This window comes from Tiliqua scincoides, chromosome 2, assembly GCF_035046505.1.
Source record: "Tiliqua scincoides isolate rTilSci1 chromosome 2, rTilSci1.hap2, whole genome shotgun sequence".
Classification (NCBI taxonomy): Eukaryota; Metazoa; Chordata; class Lepidosauria; order Squamata; family Scincidae; genus Tiliqua; species Tiliqua scincoides.
The window spans coordinates 29303625-29328529 of NC_089822.1; the positions used below are offsets into that span (position 1 = coordinate 29303625).

General features: G+C 41.9%; 1 protein-coding gene across 1 annotated transcript in view; it reads left to right on the forward strand.

The window, feature by feature from the left end:
• Positions 1-24905, forward strand: part of HOMER1 (homer scaffold protein 1) — a 108892-nt gene that overhangs the window by 14413 nt on the left and 69574 nt on the right. The window contains exon 2 of the mRNA XM_066615332.1: positions 21763-21919. Within this exon, the coding sequence (XP_066471429.1) occupies positions 21763-21919 (157 nt within the window). The remainder of the gene's footprint in view (positions 1-21762; positions 21920-24905) is intronic.

The window sequence follows — 24905 nt, forward strand, 5'->3', positions numbered from 1 at the left end:
GCAGTTCCATGTGTAAATACAAAAGTGACACAGTTGCAGTTAATTTGGCCCTTTTATACAGCATAATAAGAAAGATAAGCAGTGAAGAATATGGCTTGCCTGTACATTCTTGTGGCAGTGTTGTCTCTTCTCCAACACTGAGTTAATTGGTGTGACAAATGACAGTCTAAACTATGGTTTATTAATGTAATTCCAGATTGTTGGCTGATTCACTTGGAAGTAAGTAACTTGGAAGTATTGCCATTGATATGTACTTAGGATCAGATGAAGTAGCAAAAAGGCAACTATTTATTACCTTGCAAAGACAGAAGGGTGTTTTAAAATGGAGAAAATTGGCAAATTACTGCACAACTTTACAATTTCTCTTTTTATAGAATCCTGAAATACTTTGTTATAGATCTGAACTGAAAAGTTAAAATTAAGCCGTGAATTGTGTGGAAGAAGGTTTGGAGTTCTTGTAAAGACAAACATGAACTACTCTTTTCCAGCAATGTTTGACATCTCAGATTTCCTTTTTGTTGTCCTGTCAAATGTTTTTTTATGTTACTTCATCAGTACATATATTTAGATTATCTAAAATGTCAGTTATCTAGCAAGTGAATAACCTGTTGCAAATATCACCCCCATTTGCATGAATCTTTGATTCAGACATCTTAATTGTCCCATATACTATTGATGCAAATAATTGTGCTATTTTAGTGACACTGCGCACTACCAGTGAATTGTTCTTCCTAACCAAAGGCTGCTACAGTAAAAAGTTTGGCAGAAGGTTGAGGGTGGAAGCAAGCTTCATAAGGATGAATATGAGCAAATGCAGATATCTGAACTTGGGTTTTTCTTGCTCTTGGCTTTGAAACAAGGGCTTCACATGGACTTGAAGAGGCATTCAAAGGTGGGGCAGAGGTGCCACCCCATAGGTGCCTGAAATTCCCTTTCAGAACATAGTACCGTGATGGTATAGTGGTTAGTGTATAGCAGACAGCAGTGATTTTGCCTTTACTTTGCTACCCCCAGCTGTGGTGGCAAAAGAGGACTGTCCACTGCCTAATTCCCACTTAGCTTTCCTAGCTAGGCACCATCAATGGTAATGGTCAGGCAAGAGTCAAAAAATACAGGACCCATCATTATGGGTAGTGGCATAAAGGAAGATTTGCATCTGCTACTGTCACTTTGCCCCACCACCTCCTGCCCCCTACTGGGTCCTAGGCCAACTAAGTACAGATCATGGTGAGGCTATATCTTCTTCAAACCCATTTTACATTTCCTAAATGCCCTGGTGCCAATGCTGTGGCAGGGGAGAAGGCAACCAGGAATTTTAAAATTTGCACTGGGGAAAGAAGACAGTGATCAGTTTTGCTTGCTGCTCCATAATTGACCAGTTAGTGCCCCTTTGAGCACTATCAGGTAATGACAGGGGAAAGGCAGCAGAAGATCTTCAGGATTTGGCTGGGTACATATTTGGGCCACAACATTTCCCCCCACACTCCACCTGGTTATGCCTGCATATACAAAACTCTACGATCATTGAAGAAAGGGCAGGATACAAAAAGTTAAAGACAACAGAAGAAAATCAGAGTGACAGGGTGGATTGGATTAAGGCAATTTAAGATTGGTTATTTAGATCAGATTTCCCATTTTTATACTAAAGATAGTAAATGCTTCTGTTTAGGAATAATTGCTTGATTTAACAAAGTACATATTGGTTTATAGCTAAATCAAAATCACCTAAACAGGAATATTTTAAATGATATGACTTCTATTTTTTCCTGATACTTTTTGCTTATTGCAGTGGTTTCAAACTCATTTCATACAGCAGAATAGAATTCATGTCCCCTGCTGAGGTTCAGAAGTGACAACAAGCAGGAAGTCATGTCATTAAGCAGATGATGGCTAGAAATACGCATTTCATTCTTTTCTTGGAAAACAGATGGCAGGAGCAACTTCCTGCTTGGATTAGTTCAGTCATGTTCCTGGGCAGGAGTAAATGGTTTAATATTTTCCTGTGCCTCAATGTCCCAACTTTCCTTTAAGAATTTTCTCACTCTTGCCTGTAATTGTTTTAATTCAGCAATTTTCAAGCACTGTGCCATAAATGATCCTCAGATGTGCCGTGGCAGTTTTGGGGAGCATCATTTATTATTAAGGTCATTTGGGGAGTTTGAGGGAGGACAAAACCAGTGGCATTCTTAAGTCAGCCGTTTGGATCAGATGTTATTCTTTGTAAGCTTGAGCTGATTAATTTTGTTGCTGTCTGTTAATACTCATTTTTAAAATGAAAAAAAAATCGTTAAACTGGTGTGCCTTGACAACTTTAGCACCTTGTCAGTGTGCTGTGATATTAAAATGGTTGAAAATTACAGTTTTAATTTACTACACTAATTAGTGATAGATAAGATAAGACCTTTATTGGCATACATAACAAACACAAACACAAACACAACACAGAGAACAACAGTAGTGAGTACAAGCCTATGCTATATAATACATAACTGAATAAGTCAGGTATATTTGTCCCATATAAAACACAGAGGCCTAACATATAAAATATACTAGAAAGCCTCTCTTGGGTCTACTTGCCACCATCAGCTGCAGATAGATTGCTACCTTCTCCATGATAGGACTGAACACATCATTCAGCTGTAATGGCTTATCACCGCCATCATGAATTTTGAAACCTTTTTCAATTCTGAGGGTGAGCAATCATTTAATAATAACTTAATTTTTTCCATATCTGGAAGACCCACCTTTTTAACCAGGATGGGCATTAGATAGGTAGAGCGGGCACTATTATGCCGAGGACAATAAAAAAGTATATGCGGGAGAAATTCAACTGACCACTGAGTGTTTCTTTCTTGAGGCGAAAGCCTAATCCTGTGACACCATTTTGAGTACATTTGGCTCTCAGGATCTGCAGGGGGTCTGTTCTTGGACCCCCTGAGAATACTGAAACTCATGGATAGGTGAATTCATGGATTGGGCCATCAGAAGACCTCCAGAAGTGTCTCCTGGTCATGTCTGGAGGTGTTCTGAGGTGCAGGGAAGATGTGCATGGTCTCCCTGAGCCTCAGAAGGCCTGCTGGAGCCTTCTGATGTGCTCTTCCAGTTTAGTGGAAAACTGAAAGTGTATCTCAGAAGGCTCCAGCAGTCCTTCTGAGGGTTGGGACGGTCATGAGCAACCTTCTCTTGCCTCAGAACACATCCCTTCTGTCACAACCGGAAGCAGGTATAGTGATGCCCTGCTGATATGCATTGGGTAAAATCCACAGATCCCAAACATGTGGATAAGGAGGGTTGATCTGTATTGTAATGTGTGTAGTATTGCATATAATGTCACAATCACAATCGACCTTTATTAGGCATGAAACTTAACAGTTGCCTGAGCAGCTTACACAAGAAGTTGCATTCAAGCAGGTCATCATAACAGAAATAAATGTAGATTATATAGGATTTCCCGTCATTTTACGTTTGGTTAAAATCTCATGTAAAAATCTGCCATTGGTTTTACCATTTTTCCATTTGTACGTAGTATCTGTAGTTTCAATTATTCATGACAGTTGGAGTGATTGGCAAAAAACAGGTCCAAATGCAAAGATCTAGACTTCTTATAAAGCGGGCAATGGAGCACTGTGTGGGTCAGAGATTTCCTGTATCCCAGCTCACAGGGACATGTCAATCGCTGTTGCGTGGTTTTATTAAATTTCAGATCCAGTTCCCAAGAAGGGAACACATGACATCTGGCGAGCGTGAAAACATGACGAAGTAAAGGATTATCTAAAATATATAAAAATCTAGAACACTGGCTGGGGGGGGAATCTGAAAAAACAAAGGTGAGTGGGTTTTGTTTGCCTCAGCAAGGAGTACCTGGTATTCAATATCTCTCACTCTAGAAATAATGGTCTTTCCAGCCTGCATCAAGGAATCATTACCCACCAGGTCCACCGGTATACCAATCGATCGTAGCTTACTAAAAAGGCGAATATAGCCCGAGTAAGTCCAAGAATCAGAAAGCAAGTCCTGAATCACTGAGTTATTCCCCCTGTTAAAACAGATACTTAACCAAAAACTAATGAATCTGCACCAGGCTATACAGTCAAGTCTGTAGTCCTGCTTCTAAGCAAAGTGTGGTGTAAGGGACACAATGGGGTAAACCAAAAATCTTATAAAGAAAAATTGAGAGTACTCTTTCCATTTCCATATTAAAAGCGGCAATCCAGATTAGTATCCCATAAAATAATTGGGCCACGACTGTGGCTTTGAAGATACGCAGGGCTGCAGGAATATAGGAATTTCCCCTTGTGTAGAAAAAACATAAGATGCCCTGCAGGATAATCTAGCAGATTTTAGACCGACTATGCGCTGCGCAACCCAGGATAAACTATGATGGAAGGTCAAGCCCAAATATTTAAAGGTTTTGACCTGTTGAATAGCCTTGCCGTTGAAGACCCAAGAGCGCTGTTTCCATCGTTTTTCAAAGACTAAAATTTTAGGTTTTGAGTAGTTTAGCTGTAGAGCATTGTCTGAGAGATATTGGATACACCTAGAGATCAAATGCCTTAGCCCAACTCGCATACGCGAGAGTAACACCATATCATCAGCATAAACTAAAAGGAAAATGGGGCATTGATTGAGTCTTGGACAGTGGGAGTCTTTCTCTGACAAGAAAAGGGCAAGGTCATTGATGGATAGATTAAATAAAGAGGGGGCAAGGACGCAACCTTGCTTAACCCCCATGTTAGCTGGAAAAGGATCTGTTAGATCACCGTTAGAGTTCACCCTGACCTGGCATGAGGTGTTTGAATAAAGCTTCTTAATTAAGAAGAGTAACCAGGGGTCAATGTTTAATTTATCAAGTTTGGACCACAACAGGTCTCTTTTAATAGAGTCGAAAGTTGCTTTTAGATCTAAGAAGTCTACGTACAATTTGGAATGTGTTTTCAGCTAAGTGGGCTGGGACTAAACAATGGTCTAACCCAGATTTACCAGCTCGAAAGCCTGCTTGCTCATCCCCAAGGATGTCATTATCTATCATCCAAGAGGTCAATCTATTCAATAAAAGAGAACCATATAGTTTCTCAGGTAGGGAAAGGAGGCTTATAGGGCAATAATTTGAGGGTGAATTCCTACCCCCTTTTTTGAAAATTGGAACAATCAGTGACTGTGTCCATTTTGATGGCATAAGGCCCATTTGATCAATCCAATTGAATAATTTGACTAAATGACAAGCCCACCACTGAGGCAGTGCCTTGATCATATCCGATGGAATATAATCAGGCCCAGCGGCTTTACCACTCTTTAGTTGGCCAATAAGGGCCAACACTTCCTCTTTAGAGACTGGGGGCCATGGGGGCACACCATCTGGGATGGTTAAATCAGGCTCAGCTAGTCTAATAGACGGGTCAAAAAACAGGGACCTGTAATTCTCCACCCAAGTGGGAGCCTCTATAGAGGGTCCCACGTACCCTGGACGAGAGTAGCCTGATATGATTTCCCAGAATATCTTAGAATTATTAGAAAGAACTGCTCTCTGCAGGCGGTGCCAGTTAGCTTGCATTGCGTTATGCAAGCAAGCTTTAATTTTGTTGGCTAATTGTTGTTTAATGGAAAAATAAGCTGAGGGCAGTTTGGCAATACTCTTGCTTCTATAGTAGTTGGCAACCTTCAGTCTCGAAAGACTATGGTATCGTGCTCTGAAAGGTGGTTCTGGAACAGTGTCTAGTGTGGCTGAAAAGGCCGATTCGGGAGTGACAATCCCTTCCACACTGGGAGCAAATGCAGTCTGTCCCCGGTCTGTCTCCCTGGCTATGGGCCTTCCTTCTTTGCCTCTTTGCCTCAGACTGTTGGCCAAGTGTCTCTTCAAACTGGGAAAGGCCATGTTGCACAGCCTGCCTCCAAGCGGGCTGCTCAGAGGCCAGGGTTTCCCACTTGTTGAGGTCCACTCCTAAGGCCTTCAGATCCCTCTTGCAGATGTCCTTGTATTGCAGCTGTGGTCTACCTGTAGGGTGCTTTCCTTGCACGAGTTCTCCATAGAGGAGATCCTTTGGGATCCGGCCATCATCCATTCTCACGACATGACTGAGCCAATGCAGGCGTCTCTGTTTCAGTAGTGCATACATGCTAGGGATTCCAGCACGTTCCAGGACTGTGTTGTTTGGAACTTTGTCCTGCCAGGTGATGCCGAGAATACGTCGGAGGCAGTGCATGTGGAAAGCATTCAGTTTCCTCTCCTGTTGTGAGTGAAGAGTCCATGACTCACTGCAGTACAGAAGTGTACTCAGGACGCAAGCTCTGTAGACCTGGATGTAGACCTTCTATATTCACAATATATTTCCCGTAGTTGCATTTTGAGCTTTCTACACAAATCACTAAAAGACCGGGAATGATTATTTCCTTTAGCTCCTAGAGAGGAGGGGCAATTTTGTCCAAAAGCAAGCAGCAATGAGTTTACAAGGTCCTCAAACTCAGCCACAGGTGAGTCAGAAGTTACCAGTTCATGGTGATTCAAACTCTCAAAGTATTTACTATTCTCGGCCACTTTGGCTCGAAATAAGATTTTAGTCTTGTCGTCCCAAATTATTTTAGTTGAGCTGTGTGGGACTTTACGTAAATGAGGGGGAGGGTGTAACAAACCTGAGTTAGGACTTAAATTTAAAATGCAACTTAACGGCAGATGATCACTTAGGAAAGGGGGTCCCAAGTTGAATCCCATAACATTTGGCAACAAAGGTAGCCACACAAGGATATAATCAATCACACTGGCCCCCTGTGGAGCAAGAAAAGTAAACTCGCCCTCATTATCCAGGTTGGCCAGTCCATTCAACCAAGTCAAGCCGTAAGTCACACAAAAATTAGCTAAAAGCATCCAGAGGAATTAATAGTCAGATCTTTAGAAACATGTCTAATCAGGCAACTTTTAGGTAAATTTGTTACCACCATTTAATCATCAGCCTGATTAAAGATTTCATTACTAGAACTCACGCGGTCATTCTAGTCACCTGCCAATAGGAGCTGAACATCAAGATGTTTGGTCTCAAATCATCTAATAATGGTGTTTAAGTAATCCCATTGGCAGTCCCTCAAATCAGCAGAAGGAGCGGATGGAATATAGATGTTGGCTACACATAAATCTCTAGGGGTGTTCTTAACCCTTACAATTTGAATCATACAAAAGCTATCAGCCATATAAATAAAGTCTATACAAATGGCTGAAGTATACAAGATTACAAGCCCCCCCACAGGTCTACCATTAACCCCAGTCTTGTGAGCAGGAAGTGAGAGAGATTTAAAGCTAAGGTAACAAATAGGCTTGATGGGCCAAGTTTCTTGCAGCAAAATTAAATCATAATACTCTAAGAAAGGACCAAACTCAGGGTCACCGAGTTTCCCTGCCCAGCCGGCCACATTCCAGGATAAAACACGCAAGGGTAAGTTCCTGGCGGCCAGCGTCTTAATTTGTCGGCAGGAGTCTGAATTAGGTAAGTGAAGTGAATGTCAGTCAGCACCAGAGTGCCGGAATGGTGCGTCTTCCTCTGGTTGCAGCGGTGATTGCGTCCCCCCAATGCTCTGCTCTATATGACATCCGCTCATGGCTAGCTGCTGTAGTGAGCCACTGCTCGTTGTTCGTTGGACTGGAATCACTTCCGAGCAATGCACAAGTGCTTCTACATATACAGTGTTAGGCAAACCACATTGGGACGCAGGACAGACCTGTATGCGATCTTCTTCAATAGATTGTAATAATTGCTGTCTGATCGCATCTAAGTTGCCAATGATCTTCTTCTGTTCTTGGTTTGGCATAGCTTTAAATGCCATCAATGCTTCTTGCACAAGATCTTGATCTATAATATCAAGCTGAAGCAGTGGGTCACAATCGGCCAAATCCGCAGCTGTTGGCAAGCCTGGGAACGATACTGCTGTTAACATTCCAGTGACAGAGGTTTTCGACTGTGGTACATGTGTCATCTCAGGGCAATCTTGAGTCCTGCTGGAATTGGTTTCCAAAATCACACTCTCGTCTTTTTCAGCTGCTTCTTCCCAGGGAACCTCGATAATGCTATTTAGATCTTGAGACAGTATTGATCCTTGGATTGACAAGGAGGTATCTTGCCTTGGGGGGGTCTCTTATCGGTTGCTGGGATTGTGGAGACTGGCATGGTCTAACAGGTGAAGACATTACCTGCTGCGAGGCACACAAATGTTGAGCATATTTATCCCCAGAATTGGCAGTAACTTCCATTTCCATAGGAGTTAAATTATGACTTTCAGTCAGCTCTGAGACCGCATTGTTATGCTCTTGCAATATTTTCTGAAGAAAGTGAGTTCTATCTGCTAACTCCTCAAGGGTCTTGCCCATCAAGTTTGCCTTTAGACAGGGTTGCAGCCCAGCCAGGTTGCCAGAAACATTCTAGCCTGGACCAGCAGTAGCTGTACTGTCTGTTGGCCTGCCTGACTGCCGTGACCTTGCAACCTGTACCAGTCGCAGAGGAGGAGATTTACTTGCCAGATACAAAGGATTAATATCTATATCAGCAAAGACTCTCTTGGCTGTAATACAAAAAAGGCCCAGCAACCTTGGCATTCTGAAAAGCATCATAGGAATGACACAGCTACTGAACTTCAGATGGACTCTCACTGCAAACTGCTGGCTTGGCAATCTCTCTAAAGATAAGAGATCCACCTGCCCCAGCTCAATTCTCAGGAGCTCTGCCAGAGATCTTCGAGCTCTGCTCTAAATTTGTTGGACCAGCGTCCCCCATTCGGTGGCTGCTCCTGTACTGTTAATATAATCTGGTCATTCTGTAAGCACCGTCTAGTGTCACCCTTGGTCTGCATCTCCTTAAAGGCACCAGAAGCCACTGGGGAGGCTGCCTGAGGTATTGTTGCTGAACGGTCAGTGTTTTGCTGATTTAAAACAGCTGCTGGCCATTTGCATTGCCATCCTTGCTCCTTCTCCATAAAATAAACAATATTTTGAAGTTCTTGGAATATTGCCAATAAAGATTTTCCGGTCAGAATGCAGTGCTCAGCCAGGGCCTCCATCAGATATTTGGCAGAATATGGTGAGTTATATCTTCTGAGCCCTCAGCCAGATTCACGGTGACCTGTGCAGTTTGTGACGCTGTACTCTTTAGTGTTGCTCCTTTTGAATCAATGCAAGAAGCACTTCTAGCCAACAGTGTTGAGTTCTTAGAGCCAATTTCAACTGAGTCTAAAGCTGATGCCATCATGCAACAAGGAACTAAGGAATTGCTATCTTGGACACAGTTCTTGTCAACACTATTATAATTAGAAGTAAACCCAGAGATTACCTCAGTAGTTGACTCACTGTTTGCCCAGTTCGGGAGCTCAGCCAAACAGAGCTTCCTTGTTTTGCTTTTTGCAGGTGGACTCTTATCTGCCAGTCCCGATGGAGTTCTCTGGCGTTTCTTCTTCTTCGCCATTGTTTATCTGTAATCCAAGTCAATCCCCCTTAAACTGTACAACTTTGAAAACAAAAATGCAACCTTCCAATTGCCAGAGAGGTTCCTATATAAAAACTAGTTAAATTAAAAGCATTTGGCCAATTAGGACAGAGAGGAGACGCAAAAATCAAAACAGAAGCAGGAGATGCGACAGGAGACGTTAGTGCGCACCCCCCACCAAGTTCGTCGCATATAATGTAGCAAACCTGTAGAGGGAGTTCCTATAGTTCAGGGGTGTCCAAACTTTTTGGCAATTTGAAATAATTTACATTTCAAATTTGAATAAATTTACATAAATGAATATATTAGAGATGGAACTTATAATATTGAATGACGGTCTTGCAATAGCTCAAGGCCTATGAAAGGCCTTGCACAAAGCAAGGCCAGCCTTTCCTTTGCTGCAGCTGCTGCATCACAGATGTGAAACAGCAAGCAGTGGAGGGAGCCCTCATCCCACAGCTCACGCGAGAGGTTGAACAGTTGGCCGTCACGCTGAGACCAGTTGCATCAGACCAGCTTGGGCTCTGGAGGGCTAGAAGGTCATTGGAGACTGGGGGCTCCCTGAGCGCCGGATTGGGAGTCCTTGAGGGCCGCAAGTGTTCCCAGGGCCGGGGTTTGGGCACCCCTGCCATATTTCAATGGTAATGCATCTGCTTTGAACATAGAAGGTTCCAGATTTCCATTCCTGTCAGACCCAGGCACGACAGAGAGAAAATCTGAAACTTTAGGGATCTGCTGTCGCTCAGCATTGATACTGAGCTAGATGGGCCAATGGCTGACTTGGTATAAGGCAGTCCTCTATTTGGACAGATGGAGCAAAGCTTCAGCTTCATGTGGTCCCCATCCCTTCTTACTACTACACACCGTTTGGATGTTGTGCTGCCAAAGGAACAGCAAATATTTGTAGTCTTTGCCTTTTTGCCCTTCCCCTCTTCCTCCTTCATATTACATCTGCTCTTGGAATGAGTGTAAGCGCAACAGTACAATAAGCAGCTGTTGTGCCAGTGTGTGGTTAGCATTGGGTCCCTGCAGTGAGCAAAAGCACATTGTCTTATGTCAGTGCAGAAACCCTTTAGCTTGGTTTGTGTGCAAGATGAATACGTGCTCTTCTTTCTGACTCGCTGACCAGATGTGAAGCATCGTTTCTATTGCTACTGTTATATTAATATGAGAACTTCTCACATTATGTTGAGACATTGAACTTCTACTTGTGTTGAGTGGAAAGTCCTCTTACTAGAGAAGCTGGTGGTGTCAGATATTAGCCACTTGCAAACAGATACAGTGGTTTGGCTCAGCTGTAACAAGATTACCATGCTGAAGAAGTCCTAGAGAGCTCATATGCTTCCGCTTCTCTCCCTTTCCCTTGGTCTTCTGCTCATGCTGTTTAAAATACTGATTTCTGTAAATCCTGGCTCATGTGAAGCCCAGAACTGTTGTTCCAGAGTGGAATATGAAAGCAGAATTTGAAGTTGTCTTTGCTTCCTAATTTGGGAGTTCATACGAACCACAGTTCAAACTTTGCACTTGCTGTGGAGTCATGGTTTTAAAAAAACTAGGGTTGAAATTTCATGACTTTGCAATGGAGTTGAGAAGGTTCTCTATCAAGAGATTTTTAAAATATTTTGCTAATTTCTTCCCCTGCTAGTCATTTGACATAGCAGAGCTGTTCACTTACATGATCTAACTCAGTGTTACTATGATCATTCTAGTGAAAGCCATAAGGCATTTGCAGACAATTTAAACAGTCATTGCTACAAGAGATCCTCTTTATACATTGCGGTTAGTACCTGGAAAACTTGGATTTCTCGTGAAGCAACTTATAAAGGGAAATTCCCCCCATAAAAGGTAATTTTCCCCCTCCCAAGAAATACAGTACTATAAATAAGGGATTAGAAGCTAAAATAATGCCTGTGCAGCAAATCCAAATATCCAGGTTGGGCAAAATAAAAAGCTACTCACCATGTTACTGCAATTAATGACACAATGCAAAAACATATCACATGTCAACATTGATAGTACTGTACTCCATACAAAAGTGTCCCGTTATGAGCTCAGAGGATGTGGGGGACAAGGAAGAAGAACATACTGGTTTGGCAATGGCAACATTTAAATATCCAGTTCTGTCTCTGTAAGAGCTTGGATGGGGAAAAGAGCCTACAGGCACAGCTATGGCAAAATCCAGGGCTGTTCATTTAAAAGCTTGGAGAGAGTAGAACTTGTAAGAGGTAAAGGATGTAAGTGCAATGAATTTTAATGTCTAGTTCTCAAAGTCGAGAACTTAATGTGAGGATTGTATACGGCGGGGGGGGGGGACACTTATAATGGTCATCCCTGTATATGCCAAAATGCACATGCTTAGTGTACTGAATAAACTGCAGTGAAACAGTCTTGGAGAAGGCTAGTGACAAACGCTGAAGCCGGCTTTAAAGTTGGCTTTAAGCATTATGTTATCTTCAGAGAACAAGTATGAAGCATTTGATAGGGTATAGACTTGAGATGCCTGGCATTAAAGCTCAGCTCAGAATTCACTTTGGTTTGATGCACAAGTCTTTGTATTCCTATTTGATGTGGGAACATTCAAGACCTGAAGTGAGACTCATTCGGCTGAGTGTCAGAACTAGTAAAACACATTTGTGTACTGCAAGTATTATATAACATGTGGGGACCTCTAAGGATTAGCAGTGTTGAGGAATGGCAAGATGAACATACACATACGCTGGCACATATTAAGGATATTTATATACTGCTTTTCAATAAAAAGTAGTTCACAAAGTGGTTTGCCTAGCTATCTACACAAATGGTTTCCTGTCCCCCAAAGGCTTTTTTCCACTTTTCCCCTTCACAATGATGATATATGCATGTGGGCTTTGCCTTATCTATATGGCCTTTCCAAACTTCCAAGATTTTACCATTTAAGTTGGTGGATCCATGAGTGAGTAAGCTAAGCCCTCAACTAAAATCCTCAAAGATAGAATGCGTGCTTTTAGACTACCACTCTCTTAAAGGGGAAAAACATCTGCTAAAATACTAGATCATAAATTAAGTGGCACAAGCAGGATGCTGAAGCCCATGTAATAACTTTGAACTTGACCTTTTAAGACCTATAATATGGGGCACCAATTTTTGAGAAATTAAAGACTTTAGATAAGCACTTGAAGAATAAATCTGAATAAGTACTGGGAAGATAACAAGCACTGGAAGTTGCTAAAGCGGATTATACCAGTAGGCCTGGTAGCTCAACACAAAGCATTATTTTCAGCTACTGGAATTCCCTTGCGTTGTTTTGCTCTGTTCTAGTATTAATGTGCAACTAAACCAAATGTATATATGCCTTTGGTTTCTAAACAGAATTTAAAGAATTCATTTGGGGGGGGGGCGTTTGTAAACACCAGCTTGTGAGTTTCCAGAGGCAATCACAATGTTTAGGGCATACAGAAATTAGCAGTTTCATAATTCATCTCACTGTTGGGAGAGGAAGAAAACTCCCATCTTCTCTGCTACCTTTTGTTTAGGAAACATGCCAGTGTTCTGGGTTTACATATTTTCTGTGAGCAGGTCTTAGTTCTGCAGCAAAGGAGGAAAAAAATAAGTGTAAAGAAACCAGAAGTTGAGTAGGTGCTGTGAATCTTATCAGTTGAAGTCTTGTAGTTGAGAGTGATTGAAATGCGATGTACTTATGTCAGGAATTACAGGTGGTGGGGGAGAGAAGAATTGGCAAGTTTTAACCTTAAGGGTTTGCAATAAGTACTTTAAAGCGAGTGAGGTGTGAATTGGAAAACCTGCCATGAGGCTAAAAAGAAATCCATCCTCCTCTTCCTGCAGTGTAGAGCAGCGGTTCCCAAAGTCATACTTTATTATGCAGTCATACTTTGGGAACCCTGTCTTTGCATTGGGGGAGGGGGGCAGCAACGTGACCATCATGATCGTGCTGTTGCTGGGAAGGGGTTTTTCAACTTACCTAGTGCTGGCTATGGTTCTTTGGAGGGTCTGGGGAGCCTGCAACTCCCTCTGCAGTCCTCTCCAAGGCTTTGAAATGTTGTAAAAAGAAAGAAAAAAAAACCTCATTTCTGCTTCAGGATGAAAACTGGGAAGTGGGTTTTCTTCCTTTTTACAGCATTTCCAAGCTTCAGGGAGGGCTGCAGAGGGGGTTGCAGGCTACCCAGACCCTCCAGAGAGCCATAGCAACCCACAGGTAAGCTGAAAAACCCTGCCCAGAAGCAACATGATTGCATTGTGCAATCCCTTAAAGGGGAACAGCCCTTTTCCAGTTCCCCTGGTGGGTTATGACCCACCAGTTTGGGAACCACTGCTATAGAGGGTTATTTAATGAGCGAGGAAACACTATGAAAATGACTGAAGGTATTCCTCTTCTCAGGGGTCTCCAAACATTTCAGGTAGAGGGCCGCATCCAATATCTGGTGTGGTGCTGAGGTCCAGAAAAAAATTTTAAGCATAAAATTTAAATAAATACATTAGAGATAGGACTTGGATGAATGAATGGGCTCAAATTTCAGGATTTCTTGATGCACATAGCCTAATCTGCCTTAACAGTTTTGCAACCTACCAAAAATTGGGTTGTGACTCACTGGTAGGCCATGGACCCCACATTTTGGGAACTGTTGACATAATGTGTTCATGCAGTTGGTTATTTCAAGTTGATGTGACAATTCACTTTTAACATTTCTACTGTTAATGTAAGTGAGGTGAAATAAGTACTTCACGTCGGCATTTGGAGAACCATGACTTAGGAAGGTCAATTTTTCTCTTCAGTATAATTGTTCATATAAACTTGCAGTAATAACTTCAAGGAACCTAATAAAGCAATCAGTGGCTTACACAGGACATCACATTTCTCAGCCTATACAATTAACAATTTGTCAACATTTGGTTCTGTATTTACTCTTGTAATGTTGCACTATTGGACCAATCTACTCCAATAATATATGCAAGTATTTGAACTTCATAGCTCTTCAAGGTGCTTGCTGAACTACATTCTTGCAATAAGTTGTTTCATTTGGAGCTGAAGAAGAGTGGGTTCTAGCCTGAAATAGTCACTATCTAGAGCTGATTCAGTTGTTTGTACTGTGGCAGTGGTCTTCAAACTATGATTCTGACTCATGTAGTGATCTGAAATGGATCCATAGCTATCTGGAAATCAAAAGATGATTCTGAAAAGTTAGTCTTCATGTAAGGTGAAGTTTGAGTCTCAGAAACCAGCTCAGGCAGCTCTCGTGAGGTGCCTGACAAGGCATTTTGGTGCCTTGTCCTGAGCCTTCATCACCAAGAATGGATACTTTTGGGATCTTGGGTTCCAGTGGTCAACAGGGCCTTGGATACTATGACAAGCCAGAGGAATTAACTCATGCCTTTGTCTTACATTATGGTGTACTGTGTAAGTAAGCAAATGCAGTAAGCAAGAACTTCCAGCCCCTTAACTGCATAATAATTTACCAAGGGCACAATCCTAACCCCTTATGTCAGTGCTTTCCAGCACTGACCTAAGGGCAATGCAGCTCCAAGGTAAGGGAACAAACATTCCCTTACTTTGAGGAGGCCTCCATGAGTGACACCCAACTGCAGGATGCAGCACACTGCATCCCATTGGCACCACTATGCCAGGACTGGAAAGCACTAAGAAGTTATGATTGCACCCCAAGAGGTTTTTCTAAGTCACTTTGATTTTTTTCTGAGGCACTTAAAAAGATCAGGTGGTGATTTCTTTAGAGCAGGACCATTTAAAGTTGGTCCAATTGCAGAATACTCCTAATGGAAGGAGGAGGAGGAGATCATGTGTCTTTTGTCTTTAGCTATTTCCATGACATAAAGCAAGAGAGCTACATTACTAATCTAAGATGCAAGCTCCCAAATGATAAATTTAACCAATAAAAATCCTTTTAAGGATTGGTGCCAGAAATGTTTGTCTGATTTAAATCTGACTAGGTGTACTGAATTTCGTGTGAAATACATAATGGAGTATGCTTGTGATTGCATTGCAATCTTTTAAAAGGGTTTAATTCTGCCAATTGGTTACAGAAGCATCCTTAACAGTTGCTCTTCATCTTCTGTTTAGGACTTTATATCAAATTGTCAGTTTCAAAACAGTTCTGCTGGATAACCTTCACATGGTGTAACAAGGAGAAAACAAGTGCATTATGTGGAAGTTCAGGTCAAATTGCTCTTATCTGAGGAGTGTCTTCTCTGCTATGACTGTCTAGTGTGGACTTCCGTGAACAGTTCACATTTGGCTTCAGTTGAATACACTTTATTGGCCTGGCAAACTAGTAGCACTGGAGAGATGCAAAATATGCTTGTGCTTGAAATGCATGAAGCAGCTGCTTTGGTCTGAGTCCAAATGGTTGAGCAGGAAACAATCTAAAATGCCATCTATCTCAACCTCTTGTAGTGAGCAGAATTTTTCTAGAGGAGGCAATTTTAAAGGTCAAGATAAAGAAAAGGTCCCCTGTGCAAGCACCGAGTCATTACTGACCCATGGAGTGTTGCCATGGATCCTTTCATGGCAAACTATGAGTGGGGTGGTTTGCCATTGCCTTCCCCAGTCATATTACCTTAAAGGTGGATATTTATAATGTAAAAAGCTTGCAGAAAATCTTCCAGCTGCAACCTGAGCCCAGCTTCCTTTTAATGTAGCAATTTGAATGACGGGTGCACATACCATCAAATCAAGGACTTCAGCAATCTTTCCCACAATCCCTTGTTCTAGAGCAGGGGTGCTCAAACTTTCAACTTTAGGGATGCTGGACCTTTAACAAGTGTATAGAAGAGAGAATTGTAGCAGGTGCAACTTGTCATCCCACAGATGACAAGCTACACCTGCTGAAATTCTCTCTTCTGTACACTTGTTAAAGGTCCAGCATCCCTAAAGTTGAAAGTTTGAGCACCCCTGTTCTAGAGGATGGGCTACCTTAAAAAAAAAAAAAAGCATCACATGCACGTTTACCCATGTTTATCTTTAAAATGTTTCTTTTAGCAGTGTAAAACGGCTCCAAGATTTAGGAGATAGTTTCTTGGTGACATGACAGAGGTCTTCCCATTGGCATAGTCAGCAGTTGCATTTTGTTGCAGATTTACAGCTTTGCCTCCTTTCATTTAGAGCCTGACAATTTTCAGCCTTTTTCATCTCATGGAACACTGACAAGACACTAAAACTTTCAAGGTTCACAATCAGTTTTTTGGCAATTGACAAGGCACACCATACTGCCAGAGGAGGCTTACATTCCCAATGACCCTACTAATAAATGAAACCTAAACTCCTGCAACCAGTGGCAGACTTCCTGCTCCTCGGGCAAAGGTCCATGAAATTGCCCTCTACCTCTGGAGTGCGACAGAGCTTTGTGCAACCGTAGACTGACTGTGGAAGCCTTGTAAAGCTTGCCCATGGTCTTAAACTGCAGTTATGGAAAACCAGAAGGGCAGTTAAATGCATTAAATGTGGGGGGAAAAATAAAATGGCTTTTATCTTTCATATGCCACCTGTCCTTCAAGGAACTTAGGATGGTGGATGTGGATGTGGCTCATTCATCTCCTTTTATTCTCGCAACAAACCTGTGAAGCAGGCTAGACTGAAAGGTAGTGATTGGCCCAAGAAAGCAAGTTTCATGGCTGACCAGGGATTAGAACCTGGGTCTTCTAAGTATTGGCTCTCCAAAACTATGCGTGAGTAGAAACAGTGTTCATATGAGTCACAGTATTACTATCTGGTTGTACATTGACAAGGTGTCAAGTGGTAGTTTGTGGGATTTGTCTTGCATAAACCAGTGCTGTATGAAGAGTGCAGTTTCGTTTGATTATACTTTTAGCAATTCCTTCTTGCCCTATCCATAAATTCAATTGGAAACATTACTGTCCATAACCTTTGCAATAGCCTTTTATGTACTTGAGGTCTTTATCTTAACACTCTCGCCCTTTCCCAGATGAAAGACTTTTTTGAGAACCGTACCAATTCTGAATGTGAATAATTAATTTACCAATTGCTGCTTTAGTTCTACTATTAAGTCATCTCAGTGTCCTTATTTCCTTCATCTTCTAAACATGTTCCCTTCTGTGCTTCCTTTAATCATAGTGTTATCAATGTGCATAGAACCATCCGTCTTAAAGTGAAGTTACCCAAAGCAGACACAATAATCCAGCTTTATCTTTACTAATGCCAAACAGAGTGGATGTATTTGATGTTTCTGTTAGCCTGACCCTAGATAGCACTGTGACTCCCCTGTACAAATGGAAATCAGAAAAATCAAGCTAGCCATCCACTTAACCAGGGATGGTGCTAATACTATTAGGAGATCTAGAGGTGAGACTAGACCACATCCGACTTCTGCTCACCTGAGTGGGGCAGGCAAGCGGATTTTTGTGCCCCCTTTAAAAGTAGGCCTGTCTAATCTTGCCACTATAATATTTCAACAGTAGAAACTATACAGATGCAATTTTGATAAAAGGATTTCTGTGTTTTGTTTACTGTTTGCCACCTGTGCATGCTGGCATCCTTCAGTCTCGGAAGACTATGGTATCGCGCTCTGAATAGTGGTTCTGGAACAGAGTGTCCTCTCCAGTGCGCAAAGCCTGGGTAAAGTAAATATGGAGGATAGACTGTTACCCATGCAGCAAATCCTCCCTCTCCACGTCACTGAAATGGTCCGATGGAAAGGCAGAAGCCAATACAGTTGGTTCCAGTGGCATCGCAGGAGTTGCCAGAACATGACTGTGTTCAGCCATGAACTGCCTCAGGGACTCCAACTCTGGATTTTGTCTTGAGGTTGACTCCTGAAAGCCTCTTTCATAACCGGATGTAGCCACAAGGCAGTGGAGGTTGGGATCAGAGTTTTCCTTCTCTCAGATGAGCTGCCTTACCAGGCTAACGAGTCCCATCTACCCGGTGGCTGTTTAGTCGCCTCTTAAGTACAAGTACAGCCAAACTAAGGGCCTATTCTTATTCCCAGCTGCCAAGGGACAGTGCTTGCCACCACTTAACCACAAACACCACCTATGGTGTGTCTCATGACAGACAATATTGAAGTGCATGTTCTTAGTTAGGGGCAAACTTGGACTGCAGCTAAAATAGGACAACCATTCTGGCTACAGAAGACCACTGAATGTTTAACTGACAGGCTGTGAAGCTTCATGGAGTTGGGAGCCCATTTTATCTTCACTGCATAGACTACTGCAATACACACTACGTAGGGCAGGCTGCCCTTGAAGACGCTCCAGAAACTTCAGCTGCTACAAAGTACAGCTGCCCAGGAGTTGGCCAACACAAGCCTATATAATTGTGTCTTGTCTTTATTGTAGCAGCTGAATTGAGTACTAGTTTCTTTCTGTGTGCAATTCAGGGTGCTGGTTATCTACATGACTTAGGACAGTGTTTCCTTATCTTTGTCCACTGACATACCACTTCCAATGGCCTATCTACCAGAAGTACCACCAGAAGTAGATGGCGAACATGCCATCACCATTTACTTCTGGGTTGGGAGGCTGCAATGTGACAGACACCAGTAAGAGGCTCAGGATGGGTGGGCTTTTTCAAGTGCATGAAAATCATGCACTGAAACTCTGCCTTCCAAGCCTCATGCAGCTTTCTGTAGCACTATGTTCTTGCTGCTGGGTGGCGCATGTCCAGAGTACCACTGGATACTACCTCATGTACCACCAGTTGGGAAATGCTGGCTGAGGACAAAGGTATGTGAAGGAATTCCTAACTCCATATGAATTTACCGACCTATTGAGATTTGAGAGGGAGGTACTGCTGTGTGTCCTGCTGCCCTTTTGATACTAGGTTGGAAGTGACATGTGAGAAGGCTTTCTTTGTGGTGGCTCTTACCCTGTGGAACTCCCAACCACTAAATTGTTTCCCTCCTTGCCAGTGTTTCTTCAAAGACCAAAGATATGACTTTTTCAGGAGGCATTTCCCTGGTTCTTCTGATTCTTACTATGTTGCTTTTACTGGAATTTTGTTGTGGTATGGGTGGTTTTTTTATTTATATTTTGTTTTTTGGCTTCTATTGGATTTTACCTGAGCATTACACCTGAAGTAAAAAAGAAAAAAAACATTAAATGTAAACAGTTGAACTGCTAACTGAAATGCATCCTTATCACTAAAATCAGCTTCCAGAAGAAATGAGATATGGCTTGTGTTTATAGCAATTTAAAAATTAAATCAGGCAAAACTCAAAGAATTGCAGACCTGTCAGCCCAACTTCTTTTTTGTAAATTGTTGGAAAACAATAGTAAGGCCTTGAATTGTTCAGACAGTTGCAGTTAGTCCTGGAACACTGGTGGGTAGCTAGTGCAATGCTGGTAAGGTGGTAGGAAAATTTCCTCCAAGCTTTTAAAAGGTGAATTGAATTTATGAGCAGGGGAAAATCAGAGCCAGTAATGTTATGCTAAAACATTAAATGTACAGTGTGGCATAAGTCATTTTATTTTCTCATAATATTAAGAAGTTGGTGGGCTTCAGACTGCAACTGGTCTTAGGCCATTCCATACTCAGCTGCAGTACTCATGGTTTTTGAGCTAAACGGATGGTTCACACAAGCAGCACTTCACTTGCTATCTCATAGCGGAACTATTCAACGCTTTCAACCATTTTCAGCCATGCAAATATATCTTTTTTGATAAACATTGTGATTAGATATCTATTTTTCCAAAATTTCTATCTGAAGGACAGTGCCAAGCCATCCATGAGGCTTACTGAGATTGTTGGGGGGCAGGGGAGAAATCCATCAGCTCAACCTGCCTCCTCTAACTTCCTGGATTGAAAAGGAAGGTGGGGATGCATTACTCTAGCCCTCCTCTTTCCCCTTTTCCACAATTTCTCTTCTGCTCCATCCCCCTCTTCCTTTTCCAGTCTAGTGGCAAAATCAGAACCTTGCACAACACCAGTTAAAGGTGGGGAAACATTTGACATAGTTGCCAGGAGGTCTTGAACCAACCCTGCTGAGGGGATTTATTGGTCATCTATCTTCGTTATTGTCTTTCACTATATGCTGATCTGTATACATTGTGGGTTGTGAACATGGGCTGGGGCCTCCCACATCTCAGCTGCTGATTTTACTGCTAAACACTGGGTCATGGGGTCAGTTTTCCAAGAGGAAACTAGAACCTTAGGGTCAATTATATTCTGTTCAGAGTACAGTATTAGCTTCCTGACCATAACCTGATTTCTATCAGAATCTTTAATAGGTAGCTTGCATTTTGTTTTTTCTCTCTGTAATAATAATAATAATAATAATATTATAATAACTAGGTATTTATATACCGCCTTTCTGGTCATCGGATTACTCCTCTGACTTTATTCAAGGCGGTTTACATAGGCAGGCATTTCTAAATCCCTCCAGGGGATTTTTTACAAACATAGAGGTTCTCTCTTTCAAGAACCAACATCATTTCAAAATGGATCTTCCTGGTTTGGTCTCACTTCTGGCCTCCAGTTCTCCCAGGCAGCCTGACAAGCAGCTCCATCTCTCACATGGAGGGCAGCCAAGATGCTTCTTGCTCACACCAAGAGCAGGTGGAATCACTCAGCTAGGCTTGTCAGCTGCTTCAAGGTCTCGCCATTGTCAGCCGTTCAGGGAGCTGCCGGTGTCCTCGAACTGGCGACCTTCTGATGTTATCTTCGTGCTAACAGAGGCTCTACCCTCTAGACCAGACCTCCTGCCCAGCACTCTGTAGATGTAAGCAGATACATGGTATGCACCTCATCAGCAATGAAACTAAACTAACTAAAGGAGGAGATAGTCATGAATTATCACTGGAAATATTTGATGGAAACGCAAACAAGAGTTCAGTTTCTAGTTATGGGCTGTGATTTGTTGAACAATCTAGGCTATTAAGTAAGCCATTTCTGTCCAACGTTGCATATACGCACCATATATGTACACCTGTGGCCCAGGCAAAAATTTGAGGTAAATCATATAACTAGATAGCCCTCAATGGAAGGAAATGACACTTGTATTATTGACAACTAGTGTTAGAGGTTGACAGATGGAGAATGGGGGAGGGGAAGATGGTGGATCAGTAGTGCCTCTATATTTAGATACATCTTTTTTATCTGAGTGTACAGCTGGCCACTCAATTTGTTTTAAAGGACTTGTGCTCCTCTTGCCTGTGAATACTGTTCATGTGCTTCACAGCCATATCCCACTCCATACATAAAAGCTTGTTGTGAGAGGGCAGATAAAGTATTCATGCAAACTGAAATCCATGGGGCCCAATGGATGGAATATCCAGACAACTTGTGTACAACCATATTGCGTCCACATCAGATTCATCATTTTTACTTTTTGCCCTTCAGGGAGCAACCCATCTACAGCACCCGAGCTCATGTCTTCCAGATTGACCCTAATACAAAGAAGAACTGGGTTCCCACCAGCAAGCATGCTGTTACTGTGTCCTACTTCTATGACAGCACAAGAAATGTCTATAGGATAATCAGCTTGGATGGCTCAAAGGTAAGCTATTTGACTGTCTAAGCTCAGATAAACTATTAGAAATGTTTTGACCTTTAAGCGTAAACTTTTCATTGTAGTCTGTGTTTTTCTTTTAATGCAGCTTAGAAGGTTCTGTTGAAATGTGGGTCCAGAAAAAGACAATCTCTCTTGGAACATCAGTTACAAATTGATATTGTGTTAAAATTTGCCTTTGGAGTGTAGTGATTTGGGTTGTTTGAAGGACACCTTTGCTTTCTTTGACTTATTTTCATACGTTTGCTATAAAGGAGATTGAAGGGTTCTGAGACTTGCTGTTTGGGGTATATAATTTACTAATATTGCTAATCCAAGGTAATATGGCAAAGATGTACTTTTGCTATCATGATTTTCTGATGAACTTTGAGTCAACACAAAGCTCCGTTTTCTCATAGAAAGTCTGATCTGTCTTTTGTAATGCACTTTGTGGACTTGTGTAAGGTCAAAAGGATTTCTAGTATGTTTTGTGCTTGTTAAACTGTTTGCTGCGTAGGCCATTCCTTTGTAAAAAAGATTAAAATGCTGTTAAAGATAAGTTGATGCAAGTTCTTTGATAAACTATTATCTAGTGAAAAATGTTTTAACTATTTAAAATATTAATTGGAAGCCTTTTTTAAAATGCAGCTTTTACCAACTTTGGAATCTTTTCAGTTTCACCTTCGACAAAGGAGAAATATAGGGTTGGTTGGGGAGGGAAAAGGTTTGGAATTAGGTAAAAGGTATGTCAATGTGACAAGTGCCTGGTAGGTTGCAAGGGGGAAGGGTTCTCAATTGAATGGGTATCTACCAATATATAGAGCAGTGATTTTCAACCTTTTACATCTCATGGCACACTGACAAGGCACTAAAATGGTCAAGGCATACCACCAGGTTTTTGACATTTGACAAGGCACACCATGCTGCCAGTGGGGCTCACATCTCCCATTGGCCCTATTAATAAATGACCTCTCCCCGAATTCCTGTGGCACACCTGTGGACCACTCATGGCACACCAGTGTGCCATGGCACAATGGTTGAAAATGGCTGATATAGAGGTTTCTTTATAAAAGCATTTGGGATTATGAGAAAGCTAAACAAAAAAATTGTGTGCAATTCCTAACAGTTTGTCTTCTGTTTTTGAATCTTCTTTTGAATCTTAACTTGTGAACCAAATAAATGCATTGTACCCAACTGTACACAATTCTGCTAATTGACCTGCCATGAAGAATTATCTTGAGGCCTGGAGCCTTTAAAGATTTCTGGATCTGCTGTTTTGAAATCACAGCAGCCTGCCTCCTGATATTGTGACCACTTTGTATTCTTGTAGTGTATCAACCTCCCAATTCATGGAAAAACTTAATTGATGCCAGTATGCGAAGCAGATACTGACACTGTATGATTTAATTCAAGAATGAAAAAATGAAAGGATTTCTCTACTGAAGTCTGGTGGTGAGGCATAAAGGCAGTCTTCTGAGAGTATCGACACTATCATCTAAACAATTTCATTCATGTTTTAGTGTGTTCCTGGAGACACGGGAGAGGAAAAAACCCTGCAGTGTTCATGTGAGAGTCACTTTACACAATTATCTAGCACCACCCACTGGATGACTTAAATGTAGAAGGTTGAAACATGCATTCATTTTTCTTGCAGTTAACTGTAGCAACTCCTCATCTGGATGAAAAGTAACTATTGTCACAGCCAAAAATGTGAACATCTGACATATGCATTGTAATTAGAATTAACAGCTTCAGTGCTGTTTCTCCCTTTTGATAACCTCTTCCTTGAAGCAAGCTGCAGTAGAGTTACCCATCACTGAACAAGTATTTCTTTCTCAGCTATTGCTGAGTGGCAGATTTCTGACTCCTCTGGTGTCTCTATTTCCAACCCCAGAGAAGATGACCTTTCAGATTCAGGAACTGATCTGGCTACAAGGTGTTGAACTTCTCATGACTCTGATCTAAATTCAGAGCCAATTACTACTTTTGAATGAGACTTCACTTGTTTCTGAGCTGGTTGACTTGAATAAAAAATATATAATTAGCAACCTGCATTCTTGGAAACCCCTTTTAAAAAACACAGAATGCTTCTTTGAATATTTTGAATCATTGAATATTTTGTTAGACTTCTGGAATTAATTGGAGCACACTAACATACTTTTTTCTTACATTTGTAGGTTTAGAAAGTATTGTGTGAGGATACTGTATTAGTGGCACCTAATGTCTATAAAACTTAATGCAGTTTTAATTTAATTTTCATCCTTACTGTCACATGCCAGAGCCCCTCACAAATGTAGCTAAATTCCAGTGACACGGGAGATCTATGATTGGATCCCCTGTCACTTTTCCTTTAAATGCAGCTACAAGGGATTTTTTTTTGAATGTTATCAAAGCTGTAGACTTGGCAAGAGTCTAACTCTGTGTCCCCTTTCTAATGCCACCTTTCTGATTTATAGCACCCTTACAATTTCAGTCAAATATAGCACTCCCTTGTACTTGCTTTGAAGTGGGGGCGGGGGAGGAAAGTTGCATAACCCATTATTTTGCCCTTAGTTTTCATTTCATTTCTCTTGCTTAATACATAATGGTGCGTATTTTGTTCAGACAGTGCATCTTCGAGCCCCTTGGAGCAATGGGCCCAGGGCTGGCCCATCCATGAAGCCATCACCACAGGCTGATTGGTGGGGAGCGCCCATCTCTGTGTACCCACCTGCCCCTGCCACTCCTCTTTCTCTTTCTGTTCTGTGGAAGCCTTGGGCCAACCGTAGTAATGCCCTCCCTTGGTGCACGCTGAGAGAAGGAAAAGATCTCTCTCATGCAGGCTTCTGCTTCTCCTACACACAATTGCACATGATGGTACTTTGATGTCTGAGCTCCCATAAGGAAGTAACAGTTGCAGAAGAGAAGCAATTTCCTGATTTCCTGTTCAGTCTCCCAAGACAAGGATGGCACCTTCTGAAGTAGCAGCTTTGTCAGAAGAGTACTAGCACTAGCT